The sequence below is a fragment of the Seriola lalandi genome, unplaced genomic scaffold (assembly GCF_002814215.2).
Source record: "Seriola lalandi dorsalis isolate HSWRI2012SDOR001 ecotype SW California unplaced genomic scaffold, Sedor1 jcf7180002054560, whole genome shotgun sequence".
NCBI lineage: Eukaryota > Metazoa > Chordata > Actinopteri > Carangiformes > Carangidae > Seriola > Seriola lalandi.
In genome coordinates, this window is record NW_019525113.1 from 506842 (window position 1) to 520337 (window position 13496).

At 43.0% G+C, this 13496-nt stretch overlaps 1 protein-coding gene across 2 annotated transcripts in view; it reads right to left on the bottom strand.

Annotated features, from left to right (window-relative positions):
* Positions 1-13496, bottom strand: part of nova2 (NOVA alternative splicing regulator 2) — a 78644-nt gene that overhangs the window by 55127 nt on the left and 10021 nt on the right. For both annotated transcript variants that reach the window (XM_023416083.2, XM_023416082.2), the window contains one exon: positions 4105-4248. In XM_023416083.2, the coding sequence (XP_023271851.1) occupies positions 4105-4248 (144 nt within the window). The remainder of the gene's footprint in view (positions 1-4104; positions 4249-13496) is intronic.

The window sequence follows — 13496 nt, forward strand, 5'->3', positions numbered from 1 at the left end:
TGGGGTGGGGGGAGGAGGAGGGCGACTGATGTCTTCCGAGGAGGGAGAGGAGAGGAATGAGACGCTTTGGCCAAGACACAGCAGTAACTCTCTCCTCTGTTCATTAGACTGGCCCTGTTATTCCCAACACACACACACATACACACACACACACACACACACACACATACACACACAGACTGGTCCTTGCAGCAGGTGGGCCTTTTGATTTGTCACCCAGGAAGAACCGTGTCTCATTTGCATACAGATGCCCCCTTCAGTGCAGAGGAAGGGTGCACACACTTACACACACATGCGCACACACACACACAGACACACACAGCTCCTTCAGCCCCCCCCCTTCAGACTGGGGCCCATACAACCCTCTCTTTCTTTCTTTTTTCTTTCTTTCACTTGTCTCCCTTCCTCGCCCCTTTTCTTCACCCCTTCTCGGCTTTGCAGCAATTTTGGCGAACAAACACCAGGAGACTGAAAACCGTGTGTGTGTGAGTGTGCGTGTGTGTGTGTGTGTGTGTGTGAATATTTTTGTGTATTTATATGCACTTCCTCTGTGCAAATGTAAAAACTGTTTTTGGATTTATGTGCTCATGTAAGATATTTCACTGTATATGTTTGTGTTTTTGTCAGTGCTCTTGTGCACAAGCGTGTGTGTGTGTGTGTGTGTGTGTGTGTGTGTGTGTGTGTGTGTGTGCATGTGTGCATCTTGGAGGCTTTTGCACCTTGCATCTGTTCTAGCTGGCAGAGATTTCAGGAGTCTTGTGTGCCGGTGTCAGACAACGGCGGCTTGTTTGCAGACCCCAACACTGAACTGATACACACATTCACACAATCTTAAACACACACACACACACACACACACACCAAGACAACAAGAATGAGAGCTGAATTTCAAACTAAATAAATACTTGGAGACCATGGTGATTTTAAAGCAGAGGAACAAAGCACGTAAATGCAGAACAGAGGACAGGATGAAGTGAACTGAAGCTTTACAGAATAATTATTCACAGTCTTGGCGACTGTTATTTCCAAAATGCATCATGCTGAAATCCATGATTCAGTCAGCCAAAATCTTAGTATGCTTCATTTAATTCACAGTAAAAGCAACACATCAGAAGTAAATCTTTACTTGAATTTTCTTCCTTTTGTTGTTAAAGAAGAAAAAAAAAACAAGCGTTGCACCAAAAACGTCATTGTTCAGTTGAAAAACAGTAAAGTTTGGGATTGATTTGCTATTTTGTTCAATTATTTTAATTTTCTACATCTTTATCTGAGCTCAAATGTCTGAGAGAGTCCAGGCCGAGACTGCAGGCCGGCACTGATTTGTGCTTTTGAGCCTCAACATGGAGAAGTGTGGATTCTCATCATCAGTGACTTGAGTGTGAAAACATTTTCTCTGTCTTCTTCCTCATTAAAAATGTGAATCTGTGCAGCAGCAGCAGCAGCAGCAGCCCTGTGTGTCCCTTTACAGTCACGAACCAACTGTAATTCCATCATAAATTCTGGGCTGAAGCTCTGAAACATATTTAAGAGCGGCACACTGTGTGTCCGACGCGTCTCTAGCAGAGCTGGAGAAACTTCACGCTGTGATTGGCTCGGGGGCAGCGATTACATCAGAGACTCGGCAGGTGCTAGAACAACACTGAGAAGTCGCTGGGAGTTTAACTGGAGGTGGGATTGTTGAGTACAACTGTTGATGCTTTGTTATATGACTGTAATTTTACCTCCAGGGGTTATTTTACTTCTTGCGGGAAACCCTGGAGGTTGTGAGTATTATTTCACAGAGAAACGTATGTATTATGGTAAGAGATTTGGGTCATATAAATATGTTTCGCCACCAGCCAGCCAGCCACTGAGCGCACACAGCCGAACTGGATGCATATGAAGACACTTAAATCTTGACACAACATCGTTTTTCCACGTGGTTTGAGGTTGTACAAAGTGGAGGCAGAGTGGGACTCAAACCACAGAGAGACATATGCATGGTGTAAGGCAAATGATAATCTCCTCATCTCTGGAAAAGTAGTTTGTCTTTACAAACAGGTTAATGTCTGGTGAAAACTCGCAAACATGCAACATGCAACCTGCAACAAAGCTTTAACTGAACTCCTGGCACCTGACGCATGAATAATGATCTTATGGTTGTGTTTCGGTAACTCTAAGCACTTGGCTGAGGTTAGAGAAAGATTGTGGTCTTGGTTAAGTGTAGGATTAAGCATAAGTCTTTTTCAGTGTTTACCCAAACCACCATCTTTCTCTAACCCTATCAGGAGGTTAAGAGCCTAAACCCAACAAGATGTGGAGCACAGGATGCTGACCCCAGTCTGCGGTGTCAGAGTGCTTCCTCCATAATACGTCACTTTACAGAGATTTCACTAGGAGGCAAATTGCAAAAAGATCGGCAGTGAGACTAAATGGTGTTTTCTTTAAAGGTCCCATATAGTATAAAGGTAGATGTCCATGTGTTGTTTGGTTATAAAGCAGGTCTAGCTTCTATATTAATACTGTGAAAGTATCAAAGTGCTCAGTCCACAGAGAAATGTACACCTGTATTCAGAAACTGAGCCTTAAAACCAAGCATCAGGACTTCTGTAACTTTGTGATGTCACAACAAAGCATCCACCGCCTTCAGCCATAGATCAAGCCAAGCCCACATGGACTGGTTCAGAGCGTCCTCTCTTCTGATTGGCTGACTGACCTGTTGTAACTAGAGCTCCAGAGAGAAGCCTGAGAGAGGAGATGTGAAACTACACTGAGATGGTTTTTGGTTCTTAAAACCACAAATATTTCTTCTTATGGATCAACACTGTAAAATGTAAAATATGGGACCTTTAAAGATATTTAAAGTATTTACATGTATTTAACAACATACAGGGTTGCAACTGCATCACTCTCACAGGTGTCTTTGGAAACAAAATGCATGCTGCAAACAGTTTCATCTCCCCTACAGCTCACTTACATCAGGACAGTATGAGCAGGCTGACACACACACACACACACACACACACACACACACACACACACAGTAACACACAGACATGCACACACACAGAGCATTGCCTCCCCTTTCACTGGTCCAGTCACATGTCATATCAGGGCAGAATTAAGAGTTTACACAAATACACCTCTGATCCTGAAATCCTGATCTCTAGTGGACAGTGAGTTTGTGTGCGTGTGTGTGTTTGTGTGTGTGTTTGGTGCAACGTGAACCCAGTCACTCACACACACACACACACACACACACACACACACACACACACAAACAGCATGGCCTCTATAAATCCATAAATCTATTCCACAGCTTTGAAACAGGCTCTAATTGTCAATGTCCATCACAACAAGCAGCAGGTCAGCTGTTTATGAGCCTGAAAGAAACTCACTCGAACGCCACACAGCAGCAAAGCTCAGACAACGGTTCACTGTGTGTACGTGTATAATGTGTGTCTCTGTGTGTGAGTGTGTGTATAAACTGTTTGTGGGTGTATGTTTTAACATTATGAAAAATTGATGGAAGAAGACCGGGATAATGAAATGCTTCCTTAATGGGTCAAAACACTTTGCACTGATCCATCTGTTCATCCTGACACACTCGCTCCATTCTTCATTTCCTTTAAGAGGACGGATGGATAAATGGACAGGCAGCTGTTCTACGGAGCGTACCTCTCCATCCATCTAGTGTTGTTGTGTTTGACATTTAATAGAACATTTTGTTATTTCTATGCATAAATGTTCAAATACAGTATACAATATGTGTTGAAGATTAGCCACAAAAAATATTTTTTACATTATATACATTGTATAATGTAAAAATAATAATTTGTAATGATTTTAAATTTCTTTTCTTTGTTTCCTTTTTTGTATTGAGTAATATTTTGTGCTTGTGTTTGGATTGAATCTTGTAAATGAGGTTATATGTAACAGATATGTCATTGTTTTACCTAAATAAAAAGAAAACAGTAAATTGACAGTGTAGAAGAACCTAAGGATGAAGTTTTCCTTTACTTTCCCAACCCCATCATCTGTCACCATCCATCCATCCATCCATCCATCCATCCATCAGCAGCAGCAGCAGCAGCAGCAGCAGCAGCAGTGGTGCTGGAGTCTTACCGGGGTAGAAGTCTTTGGATTTGGACAGTTTGATGGTGGCTCCAGTCTCTTTTTGCAGCTGGACGATGGTCTGGCCTCCCTTCCCGATGATCGACCCCGCCGCATAGCTGGGAATCAAAACCTTCAGGAAGTACTCGCCTTCCTCTGCAGCAGGAAACAGGAAACAGGAAGTCAGAGAGAGGAAGAGCTACTGCAGCTTGATGTTGTTGTAACATCAAATGAAGCTGAAAGAGAGAAATGTTATAGAAAGCTGTGCATTGATAATCCTTTGCCCTCATGCCTGCCTTTTGTTTGAAGGTTTTTTTTTTAATTGAATTTATGACAATTTGCAGAAATTAAAAAAATATTTTTGCAAAATGAAGAAAAAAAAATGTGTCATCCAAAAGAGGGATCATCTGGTTTGAACGAGTGTAAACTGTGAAGTGGAAGCAAAGTGTTTGTCACAGTCTGACAGAACAGATGCGAGCGGGTGCCGCATCACTACGCCAAAGCCGAATAATTTGTCTCTCCATCCGCCCCCACCCACCACACGCCCCCCACTGTTTCCTCTCAACCGACCATCCGAGGCTTCCCGAAGCTGCATAAATCCACCCAATCACATCAAATAGTGACTGATATCCATGACAACTAATTATTTCCATAATCTGATGATTTCCGTTATCTCTCCCCTTTCTCTGCACGTCCATTTACGCGAGCCTCTAAACACTCTCTCCAGATTGGTCTGATCTAATTTCGGCGTCCGGCCCGAGGAATCTGGTCCTCGTCATCGCCTGAGCACGAGGGGAGGGAGCTGAGGAATATGCCGCTCTTTGGTTTTTTGGTCATTGAAGCCAATCAGATTCAATCGCCCCTTGTGGAAGCGAATGCATTACACCGCATGCCCGCCATTACACACACACACACACACACACACACACACACACGATAAACTCATTAACATGTGCAGATAAGCTCATGTAAACAAACACAAAGCAGACAAGCAAGAGATTCAGATATTATTCATCCTGCTGACGCGGAGCTACACCTGCACCGAGGAGGACGGATATGAAAGGGGGACGTCGTCTGTTTCATGTGTGGGTTAGGGTGTGTTGACGGTTGTCAGCAGCACTGAGCGCAGCTGATTGGCCTGATGGGATAAAGATGTGTTTGAATAACTTCACAAGCTGAAGCGGAGGTCTGCCGGAGGGAGGAGATGGAGGAGAAGATCCACAATTCTTCTTTTAGAAAAAAGTGCAAAGATTTCGCCCCCCTTCGGCCAAATCTGATTTGTAGAGTCAGAAATGTTCACTTTTCTCTCGTCTGTGTCGGTTTCGCCTCCTTCACAAGGATATAACACCTCTCATGCTTTGGTTTCCTCTTGTCTTGACTCTTTAAACCGGACAACCAAAGAAATCGGTGATCAGCTTCTACAAAATGCAGCTGCCCCAGTAAAAAAGGAATCTCCTACTTTAGCGTCTTTGTATCGGCCTCTTGCCTCTTCTAGAATTTATTTTTAAAATGTTTATGAGCTTGTGTCTTTATCTCCTTTTCTATTCCCCCCACTGCTGCATTAAATGAGCTGAGGATGAAGATGAACGGGGGGAGGCAGTGTTTCGGTTTAATGGGTCTATGGAAATATCCGACATGGCAACTTTCACACTTGTTCAGACACAAATCTATCAGCTGTACCTTATGATTTTATTGGTCTTTTTTGTTGGTCTGTGCTACAGAGCGTCACAATCCATCCAGGTTATTAAACAGACTCTTGGCAGCTAAAACAGATGAATCCCGACGTCACCAACAAACCCTCCACTGTTGTCAGAGAAAATGTTGTATTTGCATTTGAATTGAAGACAGCCTGAGCTACAGGTGTGTCGGCGGACTTAATGAGGTTTAACATTTTCAAGTTAATGTCATTTTGTTGTAATTTGCCAGACGCTCCAAAGTGCGGGGAGAAAAAACAGCTTCAACATTTCTGCTTCAGTCTTTGTGGAGAAAAAAAAAAAAGAAGCCAAAAGGGAATAATCCGAAAGGTCAAAGCACATTTTCATCATTTTGTTGGGAGCGGGGAAAGATTCAGCGACGCTGAGCGAAGCTTCAGTCGACCTGAAGCGACGACGGGACTGAACCCGTGACCTTTAGCTTGTAGCGTGCTGCTCCTCTGACAGTGAAGCATTTGTTTCATTGTTTTTTTTCCCCTATGAAGCTATTTTAGGACAAATACCACCTTAACTTCCACCTTTACATCAGTCAGTTTATCTGATTAGGACTCATAACTCCAAAAAACCCTAAAATCTCTTCAGTCTTCATGTCATCAAATGACATTTAAAAAAGAAGATTAAGATTTCATTCTTTCAAAATCTTCTTTCTGAGGTTGTGAAATAACAAAAGCTTGATACGTGTTGTGTCTCTTTAAGCTGTCACTGATTCGTCTCAGCTTCCCTCCCTTGCAGCATTCTTCATATTTGATAATCCAGGACATGTAACCTCAGGGGGCAGATTAAAATAGGATTATTATTACAGGGGCACACTTTCTTAGCAAGGCGAGGCACCTTGTAACACCAGTGTTCTCTGTCTGCTACCCAGGCGAACAACTGGAGACGCTCAAATGTAGAAATGCACATGCATACAAAAATCTTAAATCAGGTACAACCAGGTCCCATAGAGTTTAACTGAGTTTTATTAAAAGCCTTTTAATAGCTTTAACTCCCCTTAAATCCCATTAACACTTGCGTTGCAGCAAAACAACAGTGGAAAGGAGGTGTTTGTGACACCTCACTATAAATAAATTTAATTAGTGAACGGCCCTGCACACCCACACAGTCGTTTTCTGCTCAGATTGTACAGTTGTTTGGCAGAGATAGCTGGGAGCTTGCTGAGGTCCCAGAAGTCCATGAATCATAAAGAGAGAGGGAGATGGAGCGTGTGGCAGGTGTCTGTACACACACCTACACAGTCCTGAGAAGACGTCTGACAGGTGAAAACACCTGAATGGGTTGAACATGGCCGTGAACACATAGTAGACTGATAAAAGTTTCCTGGTTTTGTCCATCAAATAGTGCCTCAAAATCCCCACATTTTCTTCAGATTCACTAGGGATGTCAAATTTCCATAAAAATAATGATCTTAAAGCCCGGAGACTCCCGTGTTGCACCCACATTTTTCAAACTTATTTTTGATGATTAGAGCGTGTGGGTGAGACTGCACTCCACTGGGCTAATTCCACACTCATGGCATATGGCATGGATGGTAGAGGTGGAGAGTATTCCCAGGTGTATGACGTGAATCACCATGAGACAGGTGTTAGCAGAGCTGGCGGTGTGTGGTTTAAAAACACTGAACTGACAATATAGCACTACTGCCTTGACAAAGGCTTGTGATTTGCTACTATACAAATAAAGATGGACTTGGCTGTATGTTCATTAGACTTGTCTTTGACTGCATTGAACAACAGACTTTGGTTGGTGTGATGTGTTCATGAGCAGTCAGAAATATGAGAGCTTTCAGAGACCTCCACTTATAATTGGGATTTAAATGTGGAACAAGTCAGAAATTTCATTAACTGAATGTTGCATAAGTAGAAATGCCTATAGCCCAGAGTACAGTGTAATTCTGAGCAGGTCTGGAGCATTTTAAAGATCTTTGAAGAACAAGTTCATAAAGATTATTCAAAATGAAGACATACTGCAAACTGAAAATGTAAATCTGAACAAAATCTTATATGAGAGGAAACTTCTTTTCTCTCATTTCATTTCTACCAAACTTTAGTCCTGTGCTCTGGGCTGTCTCAGTTTGTAAAGGGCGGTGTGGAGTGTTCACTTGTACATACTGGGTGGGCTCTGTTCTCATCTCTGAGTGTTCGGCCAAGCCAAAGCATGAGCACACAGACAGGAAACCTGACACTCCCCTGCCCTTCCTCAGCTCTGCTAGTGATGAAATACAAACTGCAGGGAGCTCCAACATGGATGTGGAGGAGAGAAAAACCAAACCTGACCTCGGTTTACACACTTTTTTCATTCGTCCGAGAAGATTTAGCCTCCTTTGTTAAAAGCTTGCGTTAATCTGAATTCCCTGACGTGCATTAGCAGGCGAAGTGTTTTCAGTGAGTTTAATTTGTGATTTGTGTTAAGTTAAAGGTGGTTTCCCCTCGGACAACCGCAGCTCCAAATTTATTTTTACAAAACGAAAAACACCTCCATGATGATGATTTTCTCCTAAGCCGTCACTCCTCTTTAGGTCCTGCCATCCTTCTATCATCTACCTGCTTGATCCTTCTCTCCTTCTTGTCCTGGTCTCTTCTCCGCTCCGACTGAAGGTTTTGTTCTAGAAACATCAGATGCTGCTGAAAAATACCAAAACCTGGCAGACAAACTTGATGTATTCGTGACCGCTGATGCTGGAGGGTCAGCAGACTGGCACACTAGCTACGATAGCTGTAGGCTAATACTGTTTGGTAAGGAGACTTCATACTGTTAGTTTCCTCCACCCTCTTGGTTTCGACACTGAATTTCAGGTGAACTTTAGCTGGGGAAATTTATATTTTGGTTGTTGTATTGGGTTTGTGTTTGCTGAATGCGCTGCATCTCTCTTTTGAGTTATTTTCAGCGGTTTGTTTGGATGCTTCTCCTGTAAACCTTGTGTTTTGAATGTGGCGTATTCTGGGGCACAGCCCTGGGCGCTTTGAGTCAAACTTCAGCTGCACTGCGGCACGTCACCAACCTCTCTCACAGCTTCCTTGTGACAAACTTTATTCTGTAAAGTTTTCCGGTCCGTCTTTCTGTGTTTTCGTTTCAGTAACACAAGCCTTATCTTGGGAACCTCAGGCACGCCGGCTATTGCTAATTCCTCGCAAATAGTAACAATGATGTAACATTTATCGTGCAGATTGAGTTCTGGCTCGCTCTGATATTTACAAAGATCACAGCAGCACCTTGTTTTTGAGCTCAAAAAAAGATTTCTCATGGTCGTGGCCTGAAACTGTCGCCTGTCCCCTCCTCGTTACCTTCCTCGTCTCCTCCTCTTTTCTTTCCTCTTTCCTCGTTTCCTTTCCTTTCTAATCCTAGTCACCTCCCATTTTCTCCTCCTCTCCTCTCCTCTCCTCTCTGTGCTGCAGTGACCCACTTTAAGTACGAAGCCGTGGACTGACCTGCTTTAGATAGAGGCTAATTATAACCAGCCCGTATTAATAAGGCAGGGGAATTGGTAAATACGAACCACACACACACACACACACACACACACACACACACCCATGCATTCACACACAAACACAAAAGCGTGTCTGCAGCACAAAACAGATACAAACACACACACACTCAGTCACAAACACCTCCTCCACAAACAGACCGTTTCCGACGTCTCATAAACAAGCCTACACACCTTGGCAACATGACTCATGTATATAAGAGGATGTAATGAGTGACTCATGTTCATCACTTGCATCTGTTGCACGGTAACACTTGTACAGGTTACCATGGTAAGCATTAAAAAATATATTTATATGTGCAGCATGGATCATGTCCAAGAACAAGATTTGAATCAAACTTACATTTTTTTTTTATTAAAGATAAAGATAACCTGCATCCTGTGCACCTGTGACAACACTTCAAACAGACCTGCTCTACATTTTACATCCTGACCAATTGTTTTTCTTAAAAATATATTTTGTGAACGCTGTACTACGTATATATCTCTGCAAAACAGCAGTTTTACACACTTGGAAGCCGTTTAAAACACAAACTCAATGCAGATGTTTACGCACGAGCCTGTGAGATTCCATACCCACCGAGTCGACAGCTCATCTGTATCATTAAACGGCGCTGCAGAGCTCCAGTGGTGAGTTTGCTAACAGGGTTATGTAACACAGATTGAATTACACTTTGGAAATAAGCTTTTAGCCAGTTTGATAACTGCCATGACTCAATTTTCATAAATATGCACTAACTTCCAGATAGAAAAAAAAAAAAAAAAAAAAAGCTTAAAAACTGTGCTGTGCTATCTGCCTCATCCTCCCACACTGCCTCGTGCTGAATGGCACTGTTTACAGGCAAGTTTTTATCAACATTCCTCAGGTTTTATCGGCTCTATCTGCTCTTTCTAAAAACCTCTGACATATAACAGTCCACAAACGTCTGAAAACTTATACATCTTTAAGTTGAGCTCTTTTTCAAAGCGCTTTCTGTTTTCAAAGTAAAAGCTCTCTGTGTGTGACATTAAAGATCCTCTTGGATATCTTACAATATCACATGAGCAGAAACTCTGCTTTGTACTTAAAGATGTGATGTTTTGACTTTGGTAAAAACAGGTTTGCTAAAAATGCTTCATGTGATCTTTCCCACCAGATGTGTTTTTTTTTGACAAGTAAAAAAATAAAAAGCATAATAACATAATGATGAATCAGAACTTCAGGAGTACAAACTTTTGTTTGCATGTTCTTCTTGTGCCTGTGTGGGTTCCCACTGTTTGCACGTTAGGTTACTCAGCGACTCTAACACCTGAAGGTGTGAATGCGAGCATGAATGGTCTGTCTCTACATGTCGGCCCTGTGCTGGACCAGCGACCTGTCCAGGGTGTACCCGGCCCTCGCCCAGTGCCAGCTGGGGTTGCTCCCCCAGCGACCCTATAAGGATAAGCGGCGTGGATATTGAATGAACGATTGAATGAATCAGAACCAATCACGATTAGCTGCTTGATTTGAACAGTTTTGTGAGTCTATATGGAAAGGGCTTATGTTACAGAACAGTTCATGAATTAAATATAATGGATGTTTCCGTAACATAAACATTTTTAGGTTTTCTAACATGAATGTAGCGTTCAGGAGCAACAATGCTTTCTTATTTGAGAGATCTTGTTCACTATTTCACCCCGGTTGTAACCCCCTCAACCTCCCTGCAGAGAGCACAGAGGTGAATCCTAATTTTGTGAAATTATCCTGCCACTCATGTCACTCATGCCATCCTGATCCAGTGTGAACCCCCGCCCCACAAAGGGGACAATTTGGTTGTATTTTTCCCACAGTTTTGGAAAAAGCCAAGCCTCATTTATCTACCTGTCACAGTTGCGAATTCTAATTATGTGTAATTATACACCACGCTCGCTTCCGCGTGTCATCCCACCTCCAAGGAGTGCAGGTGATACACTCCTGCGCGCCGACCTATGCGAGCATAATAAGCAGCCGGAGGCTCTGCTAGCCTCGTCTGACCCTTTGGTATCAACACTAACCTGAAAATCCGATAGAGGTCACGTAACGCTCACCCACACATCATTCCCTCTCACAGCTCAGCGAATTAAAAAGTGCTGGTAAAAAAACTTCTCCACTCGTGGGTGTTTGAGCAAAATGTCTCGGGGTGACTCGAAATAATTTATTCTTAGGAGAAAAAAAAGATGAACAAAAAGAGTTCTGGTGAAAAAAAAAATAAAGCTCAGTTTTATAGGAATCCAGAAACAAATGCTCATCGGTTCACTGGTGCACCAATTAAATCAACTTCAAAATGAGCTTTCACACTGGAGATATGAGAGGTCGACCCGAACACAAACCAGACACATCTACTGAGGTTCATGGCCACTCAGGCTGTTAAAACAACAGCAATAACACACTGCTGCTCGGTGGAAGTGTGCTGAGAGAACCTGATGTCTCAGCACGATGTCAGACTCATTGTTCTCTGCTACTATTTTCTGCACTTGTTGATATGAAGCATCATCAAAGATCCAGCGTCTCAGGCCCCCCCACACACACACACACACACACACCCCCACCCCCCACCCCCTGTGTGCAGCGTCTCTTTCATGCTGACAGCATAATGAGCATGTAAACTTTCAGTCCAAATACGAACAAGAAAAACACCATAATTACAGATGTGGTGATTGTTACTGATTAGTTCTCACTGTTTTAGCTGTCAGAAAGTGTGGAGGGAGTATTTTTGTGGGCTTCCTAAAAGGATGCACTTGTACTTTAGGATACAGTAATTACCTTAATGTCATGAACAGACGCTCAGGCTATTGCACAAGCTACGAGTAATAAGTTCAGACATGTTTGAAGTTAAGGCCTAAGAGTTGTCTACTCTAAAAGCTCCTTCCCAAGAGAGGAATCACTTTCTGAAAATAATCGCGATGCGATTTTTCTTGCATATCATTCAGCCCTACTGCACACGCCAATACAATACGACCGTGATAAACTAACACTGGCTGATAGAGTCGGCCCAGGCGATAAATAGGTCAGGCTCTACTTTCAGAGCTCAATTCCAAATAAAATCAAACTACATAAAAGAAGTCTGACTCTCAGACCCACATTCAGCTGCTCACAGCCACTTTTCCCCTCGCAGCTGAAGACCTCCAAAATGGCTGCCAGAGGTTACGTTATGTCATCAAAGATCTTAACCTAATTCATAACAACATGTAGGGACTACATGTGCTCTGTTTCACCAGTGCACCAGCTAAACATGGGCCAGTTAATTCCCTCACTCAAAGCTGCTTTAAAATAGACGCCAATATCGTCCCTTTAATGTCATGTTTATTGTGTTCCGGCTTACTTTTGTGTGAAGTGCGGTACGGAGTTCTTTCACTGTCTTAGCTTTCTGAGCTGATGTAAACTGGCGAGCTTCCAGCAGTCTTATCGAACCTCAGCACTCCCACAACACAAACCACAAACACACCGAGACACAGCTCAAGAATAAAGAAATTCAAGGATAGAAAATGGAGGGATTAGCCACACGTTCAAACAGAGCAGGTAATGGTAATGTGTGTGTGTGTGTGTGTGTGTGTGTGTGTGTGTGTGTTTGAGTGTGTTTGTAGATAGTGGTTGCTGTGATGAGAGTCTTTGTTTTCACTCCTCTAAGGAACACACTCAAATCCCTGCAGTTACGACACACACAGGAAGTGCACACATTTCCTTTTACATGTCAAAAGAATTTGACAGAAAAATTTGTCTTTTTCTGTGTACCTGCTTTGTGAAGCGTGTGTGTGTGTGTGTGTGTGTGTAATAACAATACGGCCAAGCCACCACTCCCAGAAACTCTGTTTTGAAGGGAGCTAACAGCACAAGCAGCAAGGTCAGATTGGCCTCCGTGTGCCTACAGTGTAACTGCTCTGCACCCAGCTGTGTGTGTGTGTGTGTGTGTGTGTGTTTGCATGTTATGAGAACCAATGTCTTCATAAGTTTATCAAACTGTGTGTCCTATGTTCATCTGTGGGTCAAGAAAGAAAGGGGGGTGAAATCGGGAGTGCTGTTGGAGACGTAGAGGTTGTTCACAATAAATAATAAATCGTCCTCTCCGACAGAACTGGATGAGTAAACAGTCCAATCTGTTGCTAAGGCCCCTGCGGACCCGCCAGGCCCAGAATAGGCTCTCCATGCTGGGGGATTGGAGGCTCAAATGCTGGGATCTGGTGTCCATGGGCCCGCAGGGGTGGGGGGG